Source organism: Microtus ochrogaster, unplaced genomic scaffold (assembly GCF_000317375.1).
Source record: "Microtus ochrogaster isolate Prairie Vole_2 unplaced genomic scaffold, MicOch1.0 UNK69, whole genome shotgun sequence".
NCBI classification, from domain to species: domain Eukaryota; kingdom Metazoa; phylum Chordata; class Mammalia; order Rodentia; family Cricetidae; genus Microtus; species Microtus ochrogaster.
In genome coordinates, this window is record NW_004949167.1 from 1,856,557 (window position 1) to 1,879,471 (window position 22,915).

At 47.8% G+C, this 22,915-nt stretch overlaps 1 protein-coding gene across 3 annotated transcripts; it reads right to left on the reverse strand.

Annotated features, from left to right (window-relative positions):
* Positions 1–1,239: 1,239 nt before the first annotated feature.
* Mpl (MPL proto-oncogene, thrombopoietin receptor) lies at positions 1,240–13,995 on the reverse strand. 3 transcript variants are annotated; one of them, XM_005370067.3, is made up of 12 exons: positions 13,917–13,995; positions 13,612–13,744; positions 13,149–13,327; positions 12,317–12,435; positions 11,787–11,949; positions 11,440–11,566; positions 6,516–6,700; positions 6,175–6,317; positions 4,081–4,240; positions 3,779–3,875; positions 1,755–1,842; positions 1,240–1,491 (listed from the first exon to the last, which is right to left on the reverse strand). In XM_005370067.3, exons 1-12 carry the CDS (start codon positions 13,993–13,995, stop codon positions 1,240–1,242), a joined length of 1,725 nt encoding a protein of 574 aa, XP_005370124.2. The 3 variants fall into 3 exon arrangements, with proteins under 3 accessions (XP_005370124.2, XP_005370123.1, XP_026633314.1); XM_005370066.3 differs by having other exon boundaries at positions 12,317–12,615; XM_026777513.1 differs by lacking the exons at positions 1,240–1,491; positions 3,779–3,875; positions 4,081–4,240 and having other exon boundaries at positions 1,777–1,842; positions 12,317–12,615.
* Between the last annotated feature and the right edge of the window lie 8,920 nt (positions 13,996–22,915).

The window sequence follows — 22,915 nt, forward strand, 5'->3', positions numbered from 1 at the left end:
AAAAAAAAATTAGATAAACTTGTCCAATTACCCAGTATGTCCATCTGTCTCTGATAAGACCCCAAGTAACAAATTGGGTATAGTTGGAGCTAGCAAAGACCCAAACATTGTATCATCTGATTGAGAAACTGGATGGCTTAGAGGAATCGTAGCTTGAGTGGTTCAAGTTTATTTACCATTGCACAGGAGAGGCTTGAAATATGAAGGAAGTTGGCATGGAATTAAGGCAACATCATTCAGAAAGATTTCTTTAATTTAGGCAATATTTATTGAAGGTCTATTGCCTATCATACCCCCAATAGTATTCAAGGTGCTGGGGAGAAAGGACAAATCCTTGGCCTCACGGCTCACCATCCTGTAGCAAGAAACACACATGTCAAAAGTCACATAAAGCATCATGGGCACTATAGTAGAAGTCTGGGCTGGAGACAGGAACTTCTAACGGTCATCATACAATAAAGGCCAGAACAGGAGATAGAAAAGAAATCATTAGGACTTTAGTTGAAGTATGTTGAGTATTTAACATATCTTTGCCAATGTGTCCTCAATTGTTTCTGCAGCTCTGCGGGGTTCTGTCACTGTCCGTGCTCTGTAGATGACAGGGAAAGGCTCAAAGGCTTTCTGCTCTTTGCCTAAGTTTGCACAGCTAGTGGGTGTGAAAGACAGGCATGGAACCTGGCTCTAGCTCCAGACGTGGTTCCAGTGCTGGTGTGTTCAGAGAGGCAGGTGCGGAGCCAGGGTGGAGAAAAATGCCGAGAGAGCAAATAAATAAATGATTAACAAGACCCTCTTGGATGGCATAATTAAAAGGCTTGACGTGAACTTGGCCTGCACAGTTTCATTAGCAGCATGGCAGTAGGGGACCTCACTTTAAAGGGTCAATGGGAGGTGGGGGAGTAGAGACTTTCCCATACAAGAGGAGTTACAGGCCATGGGAACTTTAGCTCCAGCAGGCAAATCTCTGTGAGTTTGGGGCCAACCTCTTCTATATAGCTAGTTATAGGCCATCAGTGTATATAATAAAACCCTGTCTCAAGAGAAGAAAAGTCAGAGGAGCCTAGTGGAGATGAGCCTATAGTGGCTATATGGAGAAAGGGCTCTGAATTTGTCAGCAGTAGTGTGGAGAGATGAGTGTTACAAAGCCCAAGGAGATGGGTAAACAGATGGATGGTGGTGGTGTTCAGGATGGAAAAGGGAGTGTGTGGGAGCCCTAGGTCTGTGGTAGCAAGGGGACTGCTTTCAGGGTTGCTGCCAATAGCTGAGTGGCAGGTAGGAGTGGTTGGCAATGTGGGTAGTGCAGCAGGATCCCGGCTCGGCCGCGGGGGGACACACAGACAGGGGTATGGTCCGCAGGCAAGGTTGCAGCCCTCGGTAGTCCATCTGGGGCTGGGAGGAGCACAAGGGCAAAGGAGTCCTCTCTGAGGACTTAGGGAGGATTTCCAGGAGGCTGGGCTCCACTTCTTCACAGGTGTCGGGAACCGTGGTCTTAGGCTGAGAAAGAGATGAGCCAAAGGAGATAGATGAATCCCAGCCACTTGGGAGGCAGAGGCAGGAAGATCTCTGTGAGTTTGAGGACAGCCTGAATTGGAGCAGATCGTAGGACATGGGGTGGGTTGGATTAAATAATATTTAGGCTCGGGGGTAACTCCTAGGGATAGTACATGTCAGCAAAGACCATGAACAAGTTGCATTGTGGGAACAAGAGTCATTGGTGGTGGGGTGACTGGAGGAAGGGAGGGCTGGGGTGTGCTTACAGGACTTAGGGCTGCAGTGTCTCTAAGGTACTGGCCTAGGACTCGATGTAGGTCTGGAAGGGAGGGCCACACAGCATGCCTCAGTCTTCTGTAGAGAAGGAAGAGAGAGGAGTCTGACTCGGGATTGAGTTGGGAGTGATGAAGAGAAGTAAACCTGAAGAGACGGGGTGTAGCCAGAGCATGTTGGCCGTCCCTGAGCTCTGCTGAATCAGTACCATTCCTGCCCCATCACCCTGTCTCTCGGGGTCTGCTGTTCTTCTTAACTTACTGTCTCTTCATTCTATTTTTATGTTTCCACCAGAACACAAGCTCTGTGAGAGCTTGAAGACTGTCTGTTTTCCACTTCTCTATCCCCTGAGCCCACAGTAGGTGCCTGAGAAATTGCTACAGTGAAGGAGGAAAAGCAGTGGAGTTTCTTGCGATGTGGCGGCAGAAGGTTGTCTGGGAAGAGTACCAATTAGGGTGTACTGTGGAAACTTCCAACTCGATGGCCCCAGATTTTCATGTTCAAGGGTTTCAGCCAAAGGTGTGTGGCCTATTCCATGACCTTCACCCCCATCTCCTGGGAGAAGTAGCTTTCTGATCTCAGGGGGGAAAAAAAAGCCTGTGTGCCTGTTAGCAATACCACTTCCTCTTCTCTGTCCACATTGTTTTTTTTTTTTTTTCTTGTCAGATATGGCTACCTTGAATAGAGGCTCCATTCTAGTTTGCTCTTACACAAAGGCAGATTAAAAGTTCAAAGAAAGTCTGGCATGATGGCTCATGCCTGTAATCCTAGGACTCGGGGTGGGGCAGGGTGGGGGGCAAGGTAGGAGGATTGCCATTGCCAGGAGCTTGAGGTCACGCTGGACCAAACAGTGAGTTCCAGGCCAGCCTGGGATACAAGTAAGAACCTGACCAAAAAAAAAAAAAAAAGCAAAGCACTTCTCCTGAGTTCCAGAGAAGGGCGCCTGGCCTAGCCTATAACCAAAACACACACTCTACACTTTGACTCCTGAGCTAGGTGTTCAAGAATCAGCAGATTCTCGAACCAACTGAATGACGGAGGTGGTGTGGATTTTATCTTTAGGCTTACAGTTTCTCCCCAGCCCTCACATAAATGAGTCATTCATTATGACATTGATTTAAGGGCCTTCTACTTGGCAGGCACTATGCTGAGGATTTAAAAATGACCAAGAAAGGTATGATGGGGAAGACGTGTAAAGGAACAAATGCTGGGCTGTGTACATAGGGCAGTGACAAAGCCGGGCTTAGCGTGCATGAGCCCCGGGTTCAACACTCCTCACACCAAATACATAGACTAATGCAGGGAAACACTACGGGAGCACAAAGGACCAGCCAGTGAGGGCAGGCCAGGAGGGGTTAAGAGTTAGTGAAGAAAGTTATTTAAAGATGACTGGATAGTCAGCCTAAGAGGATATTCCTGGCAGCAGGGACATTGTGTGCAAAGGCGTTGAGCAGTAAAACAGCCTAACTGGGGGTAAGTCAGGACTTTGGCAAGGCTGATTATACAGGGTAAAAGATTTTGTAGAGCTTTGTTGGGTTCTATCCTGGGTAGCTACTGAAGGAGTTAGGCAGGTCACACCATAGGCTAATGTGTATTTAGAGAAGCTTATGAGGAGAGAAGAGGCACTATTTCAATGAGCCAGGCAGTGTGCTGGGCCAGAGAAAGAAAGCATTGTTGGATCTATTTCCTGAGGTGGACTGACCAAGCCTCAAGGCCAACTGGGTGAGGTGGGGTTGGGAAGACGCCCGCAAGAACGCTGATTTGGGCCAAGGTTGGACAGTAGCCCTGGTCACTGAGCATCTAGGTGGTGGGGCTGTTGAAAGTGTCCACAGAGTGGCCAGGCTAGAATGTAAAGAGAAGGTGCCACTCCCAGAGGAGCGTGGAAGCAGCTGAAAGGGTGGGTGTGGATATTCTGTTGGTCCTGAGAGCAGTGTCATCAAGTTACTCTAGAATTCTTGTTCAGAGGCCACTGGCCTTGCAGAGACCACACCCCATCACCCTCTTGGCAGGGCGGTACCTGTAGTGCGCAGGAAACTGCCACTTCAGCAGCCCCAGGCCCAGGAGGACACTGAGGCACAGCACCAGGAGCAGAGCAGTCACCAAGGAGGTCCAAGCTAGGGGACAAAAAGCGTGTGACCTCGGTCGACCCTTGGCCCCGCCTAGGGGCGTGCCGGCTCCAGCCCTGGCTCCACCCCCAGCTTCCCAAGCGCCCAACTCCACCCTGAGGCCGTGAGACACAGGGAGCTCCGAGGCCCGCCCATCGTCCCGAACCACGCCCTCTACGCGGTGTAGACCAGCTTCGGCCCCGCCCATCCTCACCGGTCTCGGAGCCAGTGTCCACCCTAGCTGGGGGAGACCAGGCGCTCCAGGGGCCTTGGTAGGTGGGGCCGTTGAGCCTGGCGCGCAGCTGTAAGCTGTAGCGAGTTCGGGGACGCAGCTCCAGGGTCCCTCCCCGAGCCCCGAGGGACGGCTCCAGCACCTGAGAGGACAAGCGTGGAGCGGACCCTCAGAGCCACACAGACCGTGCCACAAGTTCCGCACGAGGCGTGCAGGATCAAAAGCCCTGCCTGAGTTCACGCCTGGGAACACACCCCGGCACTCACAAAGCTGTGCATCCAGCCACAAGACGTGGGGACCCCGCTACGGGCGTTCACCACCTACACTGGTCATGCCTTGGATTAGAGACATGCTCGGACCCTCAGGGCCACACAGACAGCGCCACAAGTTTTATAAGCGCAGAGGACGCCAGATTTGCGCTAGCTGCCGGGGGCCACAAACACTATTTTGCACAAGCAAGGATACACTTAGCAAACATTTGAGTTGCTTAGGAAATGCCTAACATTGAGCTAGGCGCTAGAGACAAAGGTAAGTAAGTGAAATTATCTAAAGAAGTAGGCAGATAATCGCAATTAATTAGTGCAAGGCACCATGGGAGCACAATGAAACAATACTGCCTAGTTTAGTATACCAAGAACACGGACGGTCAATGGGAAAACCAGGAGTGAAGCGTGTTTAACACGTTATTCAAATTACTTGTTGCTAAGTAGGAGAGGGGGAAGTGAAAGGAGGAATCCAGGATGATTCTAGGCTCCGGTCTCTTGGGTAAGAGGTGGCTCCACGGTCAAAGAGGTGAGAGCAGTAATCTTGAAAATAAAAACTGCATATGGGACTACTTTATAGAAAGTTTAGCTAAGGTCAGATGAGTAATGCCAAGATAGTGGCCAGCTTTGGTTACTACGCAGGGCCACTGTGGGAGGCATAAGGATCTAATGGAGTTTTGTGTATTTATATGTAGATCTGGGTAACTGACAAATTGGCTACATGTTTGGGATACACATGAAAAATTTATGCTGTATTTAAAGTTTGTATACATTATTGTTTATGAGCTATATCTAGTAAAAGTACAACTGGGGAGGAAAATGAATTTAGCTTCAATACAGTGCATCTGATCTGTTGGAGATGAAGTTGTTTACTAGAGTTGTCTGGTAGGAAGATAAATATGTGTGCGCATGTGTATGTATACATACATATATGCATGTGTGTATATATACATATATGTACACATACCTCTCTCTATATATACATGCTAACTGAGAATAAAAACAATGTTTGTGTATTAAGTACCTTTCTATATGCTAGGAATTTATATTAGATTTATTTTAATTGTATGAGTGTTTGTCTGCATATACATAGGTACATCAGGTGTGTGTCTGGTACCCTCAGATTCCATGAGGAGAAACTGGAGTTATGGAGTTACGTGGGTGCTGGGAACTGACACTGGGTTCCCTGCAGAAACAAATACTGCTAACTGCTGAGATATCTCTCTAGTCCTTATGGTTAATTTTTATTCAACTCCAAGACAGGTAGCTTTCTCCCCATTTCACTAATGAGGAGACTTCAAAAGTTTAGGTATTTGCATGTGGTGCTTAAGTCCCTTTCTGTGTGGGGTCTAGAATGTGAGGTTGTTAATGTTTAGTGGATGCATAGCCATTGAAACCATAGGGTTTGAACCACTCACCTAGGCGGAGCAGACATTTATCTAGGAGAGAGCGTTTTGGATGCGGTACTAGTAAGAACAACTCGTCTCATGAAAGAGTAGACAAGGGGGAGTCAGGGGAAGAAGAGATAAAACTCAATCAGACAGATAGGAAGAGGATGAGGGAGGCCACCATCTCACAGAAAGGGTTCTGGGATGGAACCCGGGCCTCCTGCATGCCACTGAGATCCACCTCCAGCATGGGAAGAGAACGGTTCAAATGGAGTAGCCCACGGTGCCACATGCCCACGAGGGAGTTAGACAGCAGCCGAATCAGTTCAACATAGATGGACAAGTCCAGAGACTGATACAGAGACAGTGTTGGCATGGGGATTGCCATGTGTGGTGGTCCACAGGCATGCGTTGCTTTATGGTACCTTCCAGTCCTCGTGGCCTTCTCCCGCATAGCGGAGCTGGTAGCAGGTCTCTTGAGCTGCCCAGGATGTCTGGTGCTGCCACTCCAGTTCCAACCTCCCGCTGGAGACCTCTCTCCAGTGCAGGCTTGGGGTAGGGAGGAGCACTGCAGGGGGTTTCAACAGGGACTGTGCTAAGCCCTTTTGTGTATTATGCCTCATGCCACCAGGGCCATGGGTCAGAAATGTTAAATAGTAATAAACATAAAGACATGAGCAAAGATGAAAGAACGTAGCCTATAGAGTTCAAGTTTCAGCCTTCCAGTTAGACTTGGTGAAGGTGGGAATTATGTGGGGATACTTACCAGCCTGGTGGATCCAGAAAGGTGAGCCCAGGTAGCTGTGAATGTCACCTTGGGCTGTGGTCACCTCTACAAGGATGTGAATAACACTGTCATTTTGTGGCTTGAAGTGGCAGCGGGAGAATAGCGCAGGCTGTGATCCTGGCTCTGCTTCCTCTTCTGCTTCACATTTCTCCCAGGTGGGATCTCTAAGAATCAATCCGACAGAGTCACCGAGTCAGGCTTGCCCCAGACACCTCTCCATCCTCTGCAACACACAGGCACTGTGTCCTGCATGGATCACGACTGAAGTCCTCCCTCTGTGCCTTAGGCCTCCAGGGCTCTCTCTGCCTTTATGCCATGAGGTCTAGCCTCTTTTCCTTGAGGAAAGGGCAGGCATGCTATGTGAAAATAATGTGGTCATATGATGAAATCCGCGACTGTGTACTAGCTTAATAACAGCATCAATGATAACAAGAATAATAAGACATGAACATAGAATCAGCACTCAGCCTCCTAGTTCAGACCTTGGCCAATGGCGTGATTTCTCTCTGCTCTAGCTCCCTTCCTTTGAGGAACTGTTTTGATATCTACCTTGCAGGCTGTTTCCAAGATGAAAGAGACAATCATTTTAGAAGCAAACATATTTATATTTTTAAATTTGCTCTTATTCAGCAGCCTTCTGACATTGCTTCCAGAATTTGTTTCCCCAAAACTGATTACTTGCTAATAACATCCAGAACATATCACAGTTTGACCTTTGCTGTTGCCACGTAAAGTGAAGCCACCATTATTGCTTGCGTGGGTTAAAAGTAAATTCTAATGGGTGGGCATGTGGCTGCTTTTTTCCTCCCTCTTTCTTTTTCTTAAAAAACTGGTTCAAAAAAAAACCAAACAAACAAAAAATAAAAACAAAACACTGGGTCTCATTATATGTAGTCCTGATTGACTTGGAACTTGCTAAGTAGGCCAGGCTGGCCTTGAATTTTGACATGCACTTGCCTCTGATTTCTGGGATTAAAGGTGTGTGCTTTTTGTGGCAGGGTCTCACTCATAGCAAGGCTGCTCTCAAATGCCTCCTCTTGATTCTAATCCCTTGGTGATCTTATCATCCCTAATGGTCATTCTTGCATTCACACATCCACCCACTTAATCAACAAATACTTGATACTCATGTGCCAAGCATTGTGCCAGGCCTGAACACTATAAAGATAAAAAGTAATCTTAAAGGTGCCTCCATGTCAAAGGGCAAGTCACAAACGCGAACAGCCGAACAGCCGTGTTCTTCTGTGTGGAGCATGGGCTGACAGGAGAGATCACAGCAGAGCATCTAACTGGGGGGGGGGGGTCAAGGATTGCTTCCTGGCTGAGACTATGTTTACACTGAGGCTCAGACTGTGAATGGGTTAGGGAGGGGGACAACTGGCTATTCCAGGCACATGCTTTGCAGACAAAAAGGGAGTATTGTGCTGTGGGGTGATTTTTCTTTTCTTTTCCCTGAGGCAGGATATCACTGTGTAACAGCCTTGGCTGTCCTGGAACTTGCTCTATAGACCAGGCTGGCCTAGAACTCGCAGAGATTTGCCTGCCTCTGTCTCCCCAGGGATGGGGTTAAAGGCGTGTGTTTCTATGCCTGGCTTAATTTGGTTTTGTCACCTTAAATTCATCCATGGATTAGAGCTGTACCCTATGAAAATCTATACGATTATTTAAAAGAATAGCTACTTTTTTTTTGTTGGTTTTTTGTTTTTTGAGAGAGGGTTTCTCTGTAGCTTTGGAGTCTGTCCTGTCACTAGCTCTGTAGACCAGGCTGGCCTGAAACTCACAGAGATCCGCCTGCCTCTACCTCCCAAGTGCTGGGATTAAAGGCGTGCGCCACTACTGCCCAGTCAAGCTACTTCTTTTGGACTGAATTCCAACAAACATTTAAGCAAAAAAGTAAGCTAATGAGCCTTTTAGGGTTGTAGGGGGAATAGCTTGGTGGTACAGCATTTGCTTAGCCTGTGATCCTGTCCTTAGCATCATAAAAACGAGAACAGAGCTGGGCAGAGTTAATCCCAGCACGCAGGAGGCAGAAGCAGGTAAGTTCAAAGTCAGCCCATGCTGCATAGCAAGTTCCAGACCAGCTTGAGCTACATCGTGAGATCGTGTATCAAAATCAATCGTCTAGATAATAAATAAATAAAAATTCCATGAACGTGAATATATAGTGTGATATAATTTATATTTAAAAATTAAATATTGTTTTTGATTTGCTTTGTTTTTCAGAACAGGGTTTCTCTATTGGCTGCCCTGAAACTGGCTCTATAGACCAGGCTGATCTCAGACTCACAGAGATCTTCCTGCCTCTGCCTCCCGAGAGCTAGGATTAAAAGTCATGCGCAACCACAGCCCATCTTAAATACTGTTTACAAACCTATATAAATGCAATGAAAAATCTGGAGAATACAGCAAAGCTCTTTTTTTTTTTTGAGGCAGGGTTTCTCTGTAGCTTTGAAGTCTGTCCTAATACTAGCTCTTGTAGACCAGGCTGGCCTCGAACTCACAGAGATCCACCTGCCTCTGCCTCCAGAGTGCTGGGATTAAAGGCGTGCGCCACCACTGCCCAGCCTACAGCAAAACTCTTCAGAGTGACTCTCATTCATTTGTTGAGGGTTTTTTCTTTGCATACGTGTTCTTGTGTATGTGTGTACACATATGTGTGCACATTCATAGGAGTGTGAGTGCGCATGCGGAATCAGAGGACATCCTTGGGTGTTGGTCTTCAAGGTTCGCCTTGTTTGAGACAGGTCTCTTGGCTTTTTCTCTGCTATGTACAGCAGGCTAGCCCTTGAATGTCCAAAGATCCTTCTGTCTCTCTGTCTTGCTGTGGTATCACTGGGATCCCACATGTGTTCGACTGGGCCCAGCTTTACATGGGCCCCAAGGATCTGGTTGAATGGCAAGGATTTTATCCAGCCATCCCCCTCCTCGCTCATTGCCCACTGTGGTAGGTGATGAGAAGTATTGGTGAGGAAAGATGGATGCTGATTTTGTCATCAGGAGTCACACATAGTCAATGTCAGTGTTTCTCGACTAGAGATCTGACGGAGAGCTTTTTGTGTTACTGTTTTTGGAAAAAGACTCAATCGTATATAGCCCAGGGTGTCCTTAAATTCAAAGGTTGACCTCAGTTCCTCCTACCTCTACTTCCCTAGTGCTGAGGTTATAGGTATGTACCACTGTACTAAGGCGTTTTTTTTTTTAAGATTTGTTTATTTATTGTGTATATAGTATTCTGCCTACATGCATGCCTGCAGGCCAGAAGAGGGCACCAGATCTCATTACAGATGGTTGTAAGCCACCATGTGGTTGCTGGGAACCGAACTCAGAACCTTTAGACAAGCAGGTGGTGCTCTTAACCACTGAGCCATCTCTCCATCCCCGTACTAAGATTTTTAATTAAATAATCACAACAAGGATAAATGTTAAATTGCATCTGAGATTAGTGTTTAAAAAGGAGAGACTGGGTGGTGGTACACACCTTTAGGTCCAGCCCTCAGGAGACAAGGCAGGCGGACCTCTGTGAGTTCAAGACCTCCCTCATCTACAAAGCGAGTTTCAGGACATTGCACAGAGAAACCCTGTCTCACAAAAACAGAAACAACAAAACAAGGAAAGTTACATAGTACAACAAGCATGTATAAACATGCTAGCAAGATGGCTCCACTGGTAAGGACACTTGCTGCCAAGCCTGACAACCAAGTTCCATCCCTGGAACCCACATGGTGGCGGAATAGATCGACTCCCTTACGTTGTCTTCTGACCTCCACATTCATGCTGGCACAGATGTGCCCTGGACCCCTGCGGCAAAGTAAGTAAGGTTTTCAAAAATGCGTAATTCTGCTATTGGACCTAATAATGAAGGGACTGCTTCCGGAGATCTGAAGGATAAGGGACAGTAAAGAGGAGAGAGGGCCAGATAAGCAGCTCGTCAGAGGTCAGCAGAGCAGGAAAGGAGCCTGTGCTGGAAGAGAGAGATCAGCGGAGGGTAGCGTAAGATGAAGCTGAAGTCACAGGTACAGCAGACAGACTTCGTTAAGATCAGTGGGAACTTATGGAGGGTTTTAAAGCAGGGGGTGTTCTGTTTATTTCTGAACTTCTGGAGCTCTCCAGTTCCTGTGTGAAGAACTCTTTCCAGTGAACAAGTGGGAGATGATAACCCTCCTCCCCCACCCCCAGGACTGGGGATTGAACCCAGAGTCTTATGCATGTCAGGCAAGCCCTTTACCAAATACTCTCTCTCCCCAACCTGATGGGTGGTAATCGGGCAATGGCAGCGACACAACTTTGGGAACACTTAGTATGCAAAACCAACAACATGGTAATAGATTGAATTCAGAAAGGATGAAGGATCAGGGAGGCCTTTGGTAGATGTCCTTGAAGGCCAGGTTGGGTTTTGGATAGATTTACTAGATCACAGATCACAGGATATTGCAGTACATACTTGAGCAGCAGAAGGTTGTGACCAGAAAGTTTCACAAAGCTGTGCAATGTGGGAGGTTAGCATCATGGAGAGCAAGCTGAAGGTAAACAGAATTGCCAAGGGTGTCCGACCTTTTGATATTGTGAAATGACCTGGTTATATAAAAAATTCAAACTTAAGCGCCACATAATCAGGTTACACAAAAACTGCATGTCATAAGTAAGTTTTTGATTTGGGTCAAGGTCATAGCTGTCCTTGGTCGCATGTGGCCTTTGGGTCCTATGTTGGACATGCCTGCTAGGCCGTCTCAAGAGTCCAGATGAGATGATTAGGTCTGACAAAAGCAAGCCATTCCCAGCAGAAATGAAGAAAGACAATGAAAACATTCATTGGAATACGAGAGAACAGAGCAGGGCCTGGAGGGGACCCACAGCCACGCTGACTTTCCGCAGGTTCAGGATCACCCAACAGTTGCAGTCTTACCTGGCCGTGGGGCAGCACCGTGTCCTGCTATGGTGGAAGAAGCCTTGGGAGCTAGTGTGGTCCCGATGCTGCCACTGGCAGATAACCTTCTTTAGATCCAAGGTAAAACACTGAAGTCCAATTGCCACTGTGGTCAAAGAAGAGGGCCGAGGCTTTTTACTCAGGAGCGCCCCTAAACTGTCTCTACACACACAGCAGAGCCTTCTCCCCTCTTCTTTGCCTGAGCACAGCTGTCCTGTGCAATGCCAGGTGTGAGGTCATCAGGAATGACCATGATTCCCAGCTTAAGTCTCCCTGGAGGTCTGTCTTACGCCCTTCCCCATCTCCTCATTCCTTTACTGACCCACCTGCATCTCCTGGAAGGTCCACAGTCACAGGAAGGGACCAGGGACCCCAGGAGCCACGAAGGGAGACCCCATCTGGTTGGCTGCGTAGCTGGAGCCAGTAGGATTTGCCAGGCTGGAGCCCTGAGATGAGGCAGCTTCCACCCTTCACTGTCAGAGACGGAGCCTGGGGGGGAAAAATCCCAGGCTTGCTGCTCAGCTAAGAAGGCTCACATACCTTGTATTTGAACCATTGTGCAAACCTCGGCTCCTTGCTGGATAGATACGCACACAGAGCAGGGGCTGTGCTGGCAAATTTTGGGTGGTGTTTAGGGATTTTTACAAAGTCTCGATTTGGAGGGCTGAAAGGCTTCCATTATGTTAGCGTGAATGATCCAAAGTGGGAGACCCCTAGACAGGGCTCCTGAAGGCTAGTCAGAGTCTACGGGGCCCCTCAAAGGCCGATCCTACCCAGGGTCCCCTAAGGATGACCCTTCTTTTTCAGGGGACATGTTGGGGTAGGAAATAGGAAGAAGAGTAGAAAGCTAGAATACTTCTCCAGTTGGGGAGGTCCTCATGAGTCCGTACTGTTGGGACACTGTCGGCCGAACACATGGAGGCCGGTCATGAGCAGGAACTGGCTTCAGCATCCACAGAGTGGGGCAGCAGGTTTCTGTGGAGAGCAGCTGCATGACCGAGGGGCTAGTGGAGTTGCTGGGGTCCACGAGGCCATAGCGGAGTTCATGCCTCAGGAAATCACTGATTTCAGGAGCAGGGGCCTTCCAGTGGATCTGAAGTTCCCCTGGTTGGCTTCCACTCCTGGCCTTGATGATACTGGGGGGAGCTGGCAGGCCTGAGGGCAAGACAAGGCAATCAAATCGCTGAGTGCCAGTCTATGGTTCAACCCATGGACCGCAGAGAGGGCTGTGCAAGACTGAACAGAGCAACCCTGAACTAAAAAAGACACCGGTTCTCATTCCCATGGAGGGGGAAGAGGGGGCTGCCTGTCCTCTTCTAGGCTCTTGAGAATAGTGAGCTCACTGTGGTGTAATGGTTTGCTAGATTTGTGCCTCTTAAAGCAACGACCTCTTTCCATCCCTGTCTCCTTGTTGCCTGGCACACATCGGTGATCTGACTGTTGAACAGGTGAATATATGTATATGTTAATAAGAGGAGTAAGATATACTTGATGTGAAATGATTTATGGGAGAAATCTAGTTCTGGGTGCCAAGGCTGGAAGGATTAATAAGGGCGGTGGTTCTGAGATGCCTCTGGGAATCTGACAAAGAAGGTGCCCACATTGTCCTGAAAGACTACAGGTGAGCCTGATTCTGGGTGCTTTCGCAGGCAGCAAATGGAGGGGCAGTGTGGTAGAGATACCCTTACCTACACTATCCACAGAGAGCACCCGCTGAGTTAAATTTTGGTTGAGGACCACATTCTTCAGCCAGAGGTGCAGCGGAAAGAAGAGGCGTACTTCATCCTGGGCTGGAAACCGGCACACGTATCGGGTTCCAAAGGTGGGCACCCTCTGGGAATGCAGGGGACATGCACGGGGCTTCTCTCTGTTGGCACAGGAGAGGTTCTTCCTACACAGTCATCATGCTCATCCCCAACAACCCAGGTTGAACCCATGCCCAATTTCTGTCTCCACTATTGCCATTTTCTTCTTGCTGCTTGCGGTAGGAATTCCATAGGGACTTGAGCTGGCCCATTTATAGAGTGGTGATGTATTGGGCATGCACTTGGCGTAATCCTCTGATAGGGCCAAAGACAGGGAAGCTAAGAGTGTGACTCAGCTAAACATAGGGACAGATAAATGGGGACTGGGGCTCAGTCCAGAACCTACCCTGGGTAGGCATACAGCAGCTGGTATGTCCCACTGGGTGCTGCCTCTTCCTCATCCCAGAAGCAAGTGAGGTCCTCAAATGTTTGGGAGAAGCAGTTCAGGGGCTCTGTGCCCAAGGCCAGCAAGAAGACATCTGAGAAACAGTTGGTGAGTCGGGCTCTAGATTCTTCCAGTCATGTTTGTGGGTAAGAGTAGGGGACCAGTGGGAGTCTCTCTTACCCTGTATCCCCTCCCAGGGCTCTTCATCCCTTCCAAGGGCTCCCTTTGCCTAAGCATAGATAATCTCCACCCTCTATACACCTCACCTTGGTTGGTGACTTGTGCCTGGTTTGGAGGGACCAAGAGGAGGCAGGAGGTGACCATGAAGAGGGCCCAAGAGGGCATCTTCTCCCGCACTGTGTGCCTGCCTTAGCCCATCCTCCCTTCAGGAAGCTGGGCCCCAATCCCCTCCCGGGCCAGCCCCTCAGGTTCCTGTCAGATACAGCCCCACGTCCTGTCCCTGTCTCTGCCCCTCTGGGGCCCTTCCAGACCACACTGGGGCCAGGGGCCAGGGGAGGGGGAGTGGGCAGGAGGGAAAGAGGAATTCAAAAGAGAAGACATGAGTCTTTTCTTGGTAGGGACATAGTGGTATGTATTTGCCTGTGGCTCAAAAGGAGGCACCATGTGGGTGCTGCGTGCACTACCGTGGAAGAGCATATGGTCATCTGGACAGTGTTCACCATGCTACACAGAGTGACTCAGCATCTATACAGTAGCCTTATTTCCAACAGGAAGGTGAGAAAGATGGGGTACAGCAAGGTTAAAAGGTTACTCAAGGTCACATATCCAGAAAGATGGAAGGTGCAGGAGATTACACTTCAGGACCCGAGTGATCAGTAGTCATGCCACGCTCCTTGATGATCTGCCATGAGGTGCCTGTCTCCCTCAGAGACAGGCCCAGTGGTGGCTATTTCCATCTTAACAGGTTCTGGGGCCCTGTGTATAAAAGAACACATGCTCCTGGATAGGAATGGCCTGTCCATCAAAGGTGGTCTTCTCGGCAACCTTAGTGTGTGCTCTATAGACAGCAGTGATAGAAGCCCTGGCAATGTGTCAGGAATGCAGAATCCCAGGCCCTTTCCTCGACTCACACAAACACTGCATTTACCAAAATCCCCAGATGGTTCAGTACACAGTAAAGTTTGGAAAGTAGGGCCTTCAGTATTTCTGTCTGGTTTGCTCAGAATGAGGAAGACTTGGGTCTCAGCTCTTCAGCTGTGCCTGCTTCAGGCCATAGCGGGGGAGGGTATATGCTCTCTTCATGGGAGCCAGGCCTTTGGGCTATGCTGGACCAATGGTGGTTCCTGTACTGGTGTAAAAGCTCCTGCTTAGGGGAGAGATGGATTGGAGGGGAGCAGCAAGTGACCATACTAACATCCACACTTATCCCTTCGACTTCATCTGGGCTCCCAGGGGTGGCTCTGCAGACTAAGTGTTCTCAGTGTCACCTTCCTTTCTTCTTCCTTGTGATTTAATTTTATCAAATTTTAGGAGCTGGGTATGGGGAGAGGGAAATCTTTTGGGGTTCCTCTACAGTCTTCATTTTTTTTTTCTGGCACCATTTCCTTGTCAGCTGTAATAATTCAGTTAGTCTGGCTTAGTCCTACTAGCTCCCAGGTTACAAAGGTCAGAGGTCACACTTTAAATGCCCCTCCCAAATATAGAGCTACCCAAGCTCAATCAAGTCATATAACAGGGGACACACATAATTTCTGTCCCAGACTTTTGGTAGGAGGTGGATGCTGATGACTTCAAAGTCGGCTATGATTTCACTCCTGGGCTCCAGATTTGGGTAACCAACTGCTTATTTGGCTTCTTCTCTACTTGTGTGTCTATAATATTTAATATGCCCAAGCTGTGCTGCATGCTTATAACACACAGAAGGTGGAAGCAGGAGGATTGTGAGTTTAAGGCCCGCCTAGACTGCATAAGGAATTCCAGATCAATCTTGACTGCATGGGGAGACCCTATCTTTAAAAGCGAAACACGGAAACAAATGGCCAGACTCCGAGTGTTTGCTTGCCAATAATCTCAGCTACTTGGGAGACTGAAGAGGAAGGATCGCTTGAGCCCATGAGTTTGAGACTAGCCTTGGCAGCATAGTGAAAGAGCCTTTATGGGGGCGGGTGGGGGGCAAAGTCTGGTGTAGTAGAGCACATCTTTAATCCCAGAACTTGGGAAATAGAGGTAGATGGATCTCTGTGAGTTCAAGACCAGCCTGTTCTACAAGTAAGTTTCAGGCCAGCCAGGGCTACATGGAGAGACCTTGTCTCAGAAGGAAGGGAGAGAGAGCAGGAGAGAGGGAGGGAGGGAGGGAAGATGGAAGGAAGGAAGGAAGGAAGGAAGGAAGGAAGGAAGGAAGGAAGGTCTGGATTCTGGTTCTTATCCCTAACTCTGTGCCTTGTGTTTCCCTATCTCATCATCTTTGTAAATGGCATCTCCACCTACTCAGTGTTTAAACCCTAAACATTAGTACTTGATTCTTTCCTACACCCAATTAATTAGCAAGTGCTGTGACCTGAGTCTGCACACTTTTAACCTCTCCAACCCCCTTATCCTATGTTTGGCTCACAGCACTGACGTCCTTGGCTTCGCTCTTCAGCCTTCTCTAGACGTCAGCATGACAGGCAGATGCTGTCGTGAGAATCACCCTTGGGCAATTAAAAGAAAGGAATTTTTATGTTGTTTTATTTATTATTAGCTAGTGAGTATAAAATGTATGTGTCATAGCATGTATGTCAGGTCAGAGAACAACTTTTGAGAGTTGGTTCTCTCCTTCTAGCATGGGATCTGGCATTTGAAGTCGGGTCATTAAGTATCCCAGTCACTCTTGCCAGCGGAACCATCTCACTGGCCCCAGACTGGTATGTTTCACATGCTTATCCTGTGTCTTCACTCCTCATTAAAATCTCCGGACAAGTGCCGTGCCCAATAGCATTTGGAATACACCGCAAATGTCTCCTGATGGCATACCAGGTCCCGGCCGAATGGGCACGTGCAGACTTGAACTTCACCTCCTTTTGTTTCCTTCTTCAATCCCACCAGCTGTCATAGCCTGATTGTGGCTCTTGCCTTAACCCCAGTCCATCTCAAGCTGTTTGCAGCACGTGGTATTCCTCTTTCTGGTCACAATGTCGGCTTCTCTTGGTTTCCCATCCTGTATCATTCTCTCTGTGTCCTCCTGAACCTTCTTTTTCTCTTAAATCTTGCTGTCCCCATGCATCCTTGCTTGACTCTTTGTGTTGTCTGAGTGATCACACTGCTTCAACCCTTTCTACAAACCAGTAACTCCTAAGACCTCATCAATCTTAGCTGCTATTGAACATCTATCTCTGCTTGTTCTTCTTTGGAACTTCAAACCCATCAAGTCCCAAGCAGAACTGTTACCCTCATCTGCCCTGTGAGCCTCTCTTCTTATTTCTTGCACCTCCCATGGACTAACTGGGCGTCTGAGCCTGAAACCCAAGAGTGATTTGTAGGCAGAGACTGCTCCTTTGTTCCTGGCCGCCCAGATACGAATAATCACACAGAAACTATATTAATTAAAATACTATGTGGCCAATAGCTTAGGCATATTCCTGGCTAACTCATATTTTGAATTAACCCATTTCTATTAGTCCGTGTATCGCCACGAGGCTGTGGCCTTCCAGTAAAGGTTCTGGGCGAACATCTTTCTCCTTTAGCAGCTACAGGCATCTCCTTGACTCTGCCTACTTTCTCTCTATATATCTCTATTCAGATTTCCCACCTGGATGTACTCTGCTAAGCCATTGGCTGAAACAGCTTTATTCATCAACCAATAAAAGCAATACATATACAGAAGGGCATCCCACATCAGCGATTCTTATATCTTCCTTCTTGCTTTCTCGCTCTGCTCCTGCATCCAAAGCCCTACCAAGTTCTATGACTTCTAAGGGAGGTGGTACGCTAAGCATAGAGTCCACTGTGGACTCTATAACTGTCAGAGAGCTGAGATGGGGGCCTCTGGTTCCTGCATAGGAGGATGTTCAACTACCTGTCGATGTCATTGTCCTTTTTCCTCTGCATTTGTGCAACTAGAAAGAGCTACTGTCCCCAGTCCTTCATTGTCAGGGTCCAATGCTAGCTCAGATCCACAATTATTTCTCTTGACCAGACCCCAACATAAACTCTCTCCCTGGACTGGCGTGGAGGCGCAGAAATAAAGACACAACTCTCATGGCTTTATCGGGAGGGAGATTCTCAGTGGTCCCTCATGAAGTCCTGAGTTCACATCCTGAAGAATTTTTCTTTATACCAAAACTTAACTTAGGGGAAATACATTAGCTTTCTGTCTTCTAGGTAACCAGGTGAATGGCTTTCAGTTATACCCACAACTACCTGTCTGCTGTGTATGCTAGTTGTCACATAGGTTTGAATTAACATTTCTATCAGGCATCCTCCAAGTTACAAAGAAGGAGCAACAACATCCTGACCTTTTGTTAGGTTGCGAGGGCCTGTCTGGTAGGCTACGACGTGACCATCCTCAGGTGGGGCCTATGGCTTTAGAGCTTGGATGCCACATCATATAGAAATATGGGCCTACACTTCATTCCTGTAGAAAATCAAGCAGGAGCTGGCACGTGCCTAGGACACAGGAAGTCATGTAGTTCTGCTCCCTTTGGTTAAAAAGTCCTGAAGACTCCGAGGCCCAGGACAAAGCAGCAGGCTTGGCTTACATAAGCCAGGCTGGGGAGATAGTTTGGGCAGTAAAGAGCTTGCCATGCCAGCCTGATCACCGGAGTTTGATCCTTAGACTCTCTGTGAGAAGAGGTGGGTGAGCCAGGTGTGGTGGTTCATGCCTTTGATCCCAGCACTCGGAAGGCAGAGGCAGTAAGATCTCTGTGAGTTTAAGGCCAGCCTGGTCTGAAGAACAAATTCCAGGACATCCAGGACTGCATAGAGATTCAGAAAAAGTCGAGTGAGATGGTGTATGTGCATGCTTTGTAAACCCAGTACGAAAGATGTATTGATAATAGATCCCTGGGCTACTAGCCTGACTTACTTGTCAAGTTCCAGGACAATGACAGACCATGTCTCAGTAAAAAAAGGTGACAGCATATAAGAAATGACACTCTGGTCCTTAGCAAGGGTTTTGTCCACCGAGCCATCTCCCTAGCCCAGGCAACATCATTTTTAGTTTGCCATTCTGATAATCTACAATGGTATCTTGTGTCTTTTCTGAGGCTCAAATATCCTTATATTCTTTCCTTGCTTAAAATCTTTTCAGGGAAGTGCAAGCTGGTACAACCCCTGTGGATATCAGTGTAGCAATTTCTCATAAAATTAGGAAACAACTTTCCTCAAGACCCAACAATACCACTTTTGGGTATATATCCAAAGGATGCTTAACCGTGCCACAAGGACATGTGCTCAGCTATGTTCATAGCAGCATTGTTTATCATAGCCAGAACCTGGAAACAACCTAAATGCCCTTCGACAGAAGAATGGATAAGGAAAATGTGGTACATTTACACAGTGGAGTACTACACAGCAGAAAAAAATGTCGGCATTTTGAAATTTGCAGGCAAATGGACGGAACTAGAAAACATCATTTTGAGTGAGGTAACGCAGACCCAGAAAGATATATGCACTCATATGTACTCACTCATAAGTGGTTGTTAAACATAAAGCAAAGAAAACCAACCTACAAATCACAATCCCAGAGAACCTAGACAACAATGAGACCCTATGTCAACAAAGAAAGACATATATGGATCAAAACCACATGGGAAGTAGAAAAAAAACAAGATCTCCTGAGTAAATTAGAAGCATGGGGATCTTGGGAGAGGATTGAAGGGGAGGGGAGAGATAAGGAGGGGAGCAGAAAAAAAATGTAGAGCTCAATAAAAATCAATAAAAAAGATTAAAAAAAAATCTTTTCAGAGCTCCTCATGGTCCTTAGGCTTGTCCTTCCATGCGGGAACCTGGGGCCCTTCTCGCCTTCGCATCTCCCGTAGTTGGGATCTCTCCCTCCTAATGTGCTATTTTCTAGTCCCGGAATCCGTTCCAAACTGAGGACTCCCGCATTGTCACGGCTTCCCCAGGCACAGAACCTCCCCAACTTAACAGCTCCTAGGGACTTTCTTTGTGTTTTTAGGCCCGTTCTTAAGTTTAGCCTCTTAGGAGTCCTTTCTTATCTTCCAACAGCTTGTAATGCGGGGACAGACTAAAAAAGAGGGAAAGCAAGATGGCTCCATTGAAGGCACTTGTCAAAAACCTGAGGGCCTGAATTAGATCCCTAGGGCTCAAGTGGTGGAAGATGTGCTGGCATTTCATTTGTATTTTAATAAATAAAGCTTGCCTGAAGATCAGGGAGTAAAACAGCCCCTGGTCAGCCTTACAGACCAGGCAGTGTAACACACACCTTTAATCCCAGTAGCAACTAGTTGCCATAGAAACCAGGTGGTGCTTGCCTTTAATCCCAGTAGTGCACACCTTTAATCCCAGCCCTAAAAAGGATTTTAGGATGGGAGGAGACAGATCTCAGTCCCATTCTGAGATTCCTGGAGGCAGGATCGCCATTTCGGACTGAAGTTGAGGTAAGAGCCAGTCGCCGGCTCTTTTGCTTTTCTGACCTTTAGGTTGAACCCAGTTTCTATCTCTGAGTTTTTATTAATCGTGCTTCACAAAGGAGACAACAGACTCCCACAAATTGCTTTCTGACTTTCACATGCCCACTATGACTCACAAAAATGGGAGCCCACAAATAAATGTTTTTTTTTAAAGTGTGTGTGTGTGTGTGTGTGTGTGTGTGTGTGTGTGTAGAGTTAGCTCAGCAGTTAAGAGCACTTGTTGCTCTTGCAGAGGACCAGGGTTTGGATTCCACCACCCACGTGGTAGGTAAAAACCATGGGGGTGTTCCAAGGGATCTGGTATTCTCTTTTGGCATGTACAAATGAATAAAAAAGAAAATCTCTTAAAAAGAGAGATTCAAGTTCACACCTTTTTCACGGTCCCCCTTTTCTGTGCAGCCAGGAGCAATGCGATGGGTCTCATTCTAAAATGAGGGAGCCATAGTTTTGCTAGGAGGCCATAATAGAAATAAATATACCAAACCGGGGGACAGAGGAGAGGGAGAGCCAGGCTGAGGAGGACAGGAAGCAATGAGATATTCGTCGAAGTCCCACCCTTAAACAGCGGTGCCCACTCCTCAGATTAAGCTCACTCTCTATTCTGCAACTGTTAGCTTCCCTCCAGCATGTCCAGTGAGGGTATCCCATCCCAAAATCTTGCATCTTCAGCAGCTTGGGAATAATAAAAAATAGGCATCATGGTACCTGTGGAGCTGAGAGGATGGCAGCCATGGAAACTTTAGGGAGAGCATGAGTTCAGGTTGAGGATGGTGAGGATGGTGAGGATGTGAACCCAGGGAGGGCTCTGGTAAAAGCAGAGGGTCAGGGAGTGGTACCTCACATAGGTGCTCTGGAGATCCAAGCAGAAAATCTGGAGTTCAGAGGCCAGTCCGCATTACATTGCATGTTGAGGTCCATTGCCTATCTGTATAATGAGATATAAATTTAAAATAATTTTTATCTATGTATATGTGTGTGTGTGTGTGTGTGTGTGTGTGTGTATGTGTGCTCATGAAGTCCAGATGAGCGTGTCAGATCCCATGGGACTAGAGCTATAGGCAGTTGGAAGCCACCTGATATAGGTGCTGGAAACCAAACCTGGGTCCTCTATAAGAGCAGCAAGTGCTCTTAGCCACTGAGCCATCGCGACAGCCCTGGATATAATTTTTTTAAATGACCCCAAAGAGCTGCTAGCCCTGAAAACCTTTAGAACACATCTTTCCCCTTTTGTGTCCTGGTAGAACTGTGCCTCCGTGGGGGAGGGAGGCGTGTGCTCTGTGCCTCTTGCTTCTGGTTTCACTCATTTTTTCACGACCCATTTGGTGTTCCTTGCCTGCTGGGGTGTTTTGATATGCGAGTAACCGGACTATCTCACCACCCTAGCTAGAGGACGTCCCCAAGAAGGGACTCTCCCGGGGTTAGAACGGTGGAGTGTGCTCTTCCTGGTCATTCCCTCTCTTATCCTCTAGCTTCCAGAAACAAACACTTCTCCCTGACAGCTCTACGGCAATGTACTTATCGCCCCACGGCTCTATTGTGACACCCTGTCCTCCTCTTTCCAGAAGAGAAGCCGGGTTCAGAAGGAGTAAAGGAGTCACCCAGAGTTATTGTGAAAGGGGACAATTGAGACTTGAATTGAGATCTGTTTGTCTCTGATGGCTTTTTTTTGTTTGTTTGTTTTGTTTTGTTTTTTTGAGACAGGGTTTCTCTGTGTAGCTTTTGTGTCTGTCCTGGAGCTAGCTCTTGTAGATCAGTCTAGGCTCGGACTCACAGAGTTCCCCCGGCCTCTGCCTCCCAAGTGCTGGGATTAAAGGCATGTACCACCACTGCCTGGACTAATGGCTATTTTAAAAAAGAAAAAATGTTATTTTAAATTATGTGTAGACACGTGTGTCTGCATATAGATGTGTGTATGTGAATGCGGGCGCCCAAGCAGGCCCGAGGCAGGGAATCTCTTCAAACTGGAATTGCAAGCTGCCTGGCGGGGATGCTGGGAACAGAATTCTGGTCTTCTGGAAGTACAGCAAGTGCTCCTAACTGCTGAGCCATCTTTTCAGTCCCAAAAGGCCATTAAGAAAAAATCTCACACAGATTCCTTGGCCAAAGATCACCTTGTAGCACTTTCCTGTGCTCTCCTTATTCATCTAGAATCATGTACTGGGCATGGGGGCTTCTTGAAGTTGGAGGCTGAGTCTAAAACCCCCTCAGAAGGGCTGTGATGCTAACACATGGAGAAGTACCCAGGAGTATCTCCAAGGGAGACGGCTGGAGGGGTGCAGCCCGGACAGTCGTCTGTGCTGTCTCCTGTCCTCTGCGAGACATTCTGGCTCCTGAGCTGCCCTACTTAGGCGGCTGCTCCGTCACCTCTGAATCGAAGGCTGGAATCCAAAGAAAGAGGAGACTGGCCCCTTACAGAAGCTTCGGGTTGCCAATGGAAGAAGGCCTGGGCGAGATAAGAGATACACAGGCCTGCGGAAGGAGCCTGCGCCGCACAGAAGGCCTTGCAGGAAATCGTCCCCTTCCTTGAGGGCTAGAGGGAGTGAATGACTCAGAGCAAATTGGTTTGACTTCCGTATTTTACAGCCAGGACTGTGGTGAGATCCTTCGACCAGGTGCCCATCAGCCTCGCCTTTCCCAGGGGTCTTGGTCCATCTGATAAGGTTTTTTTTGCT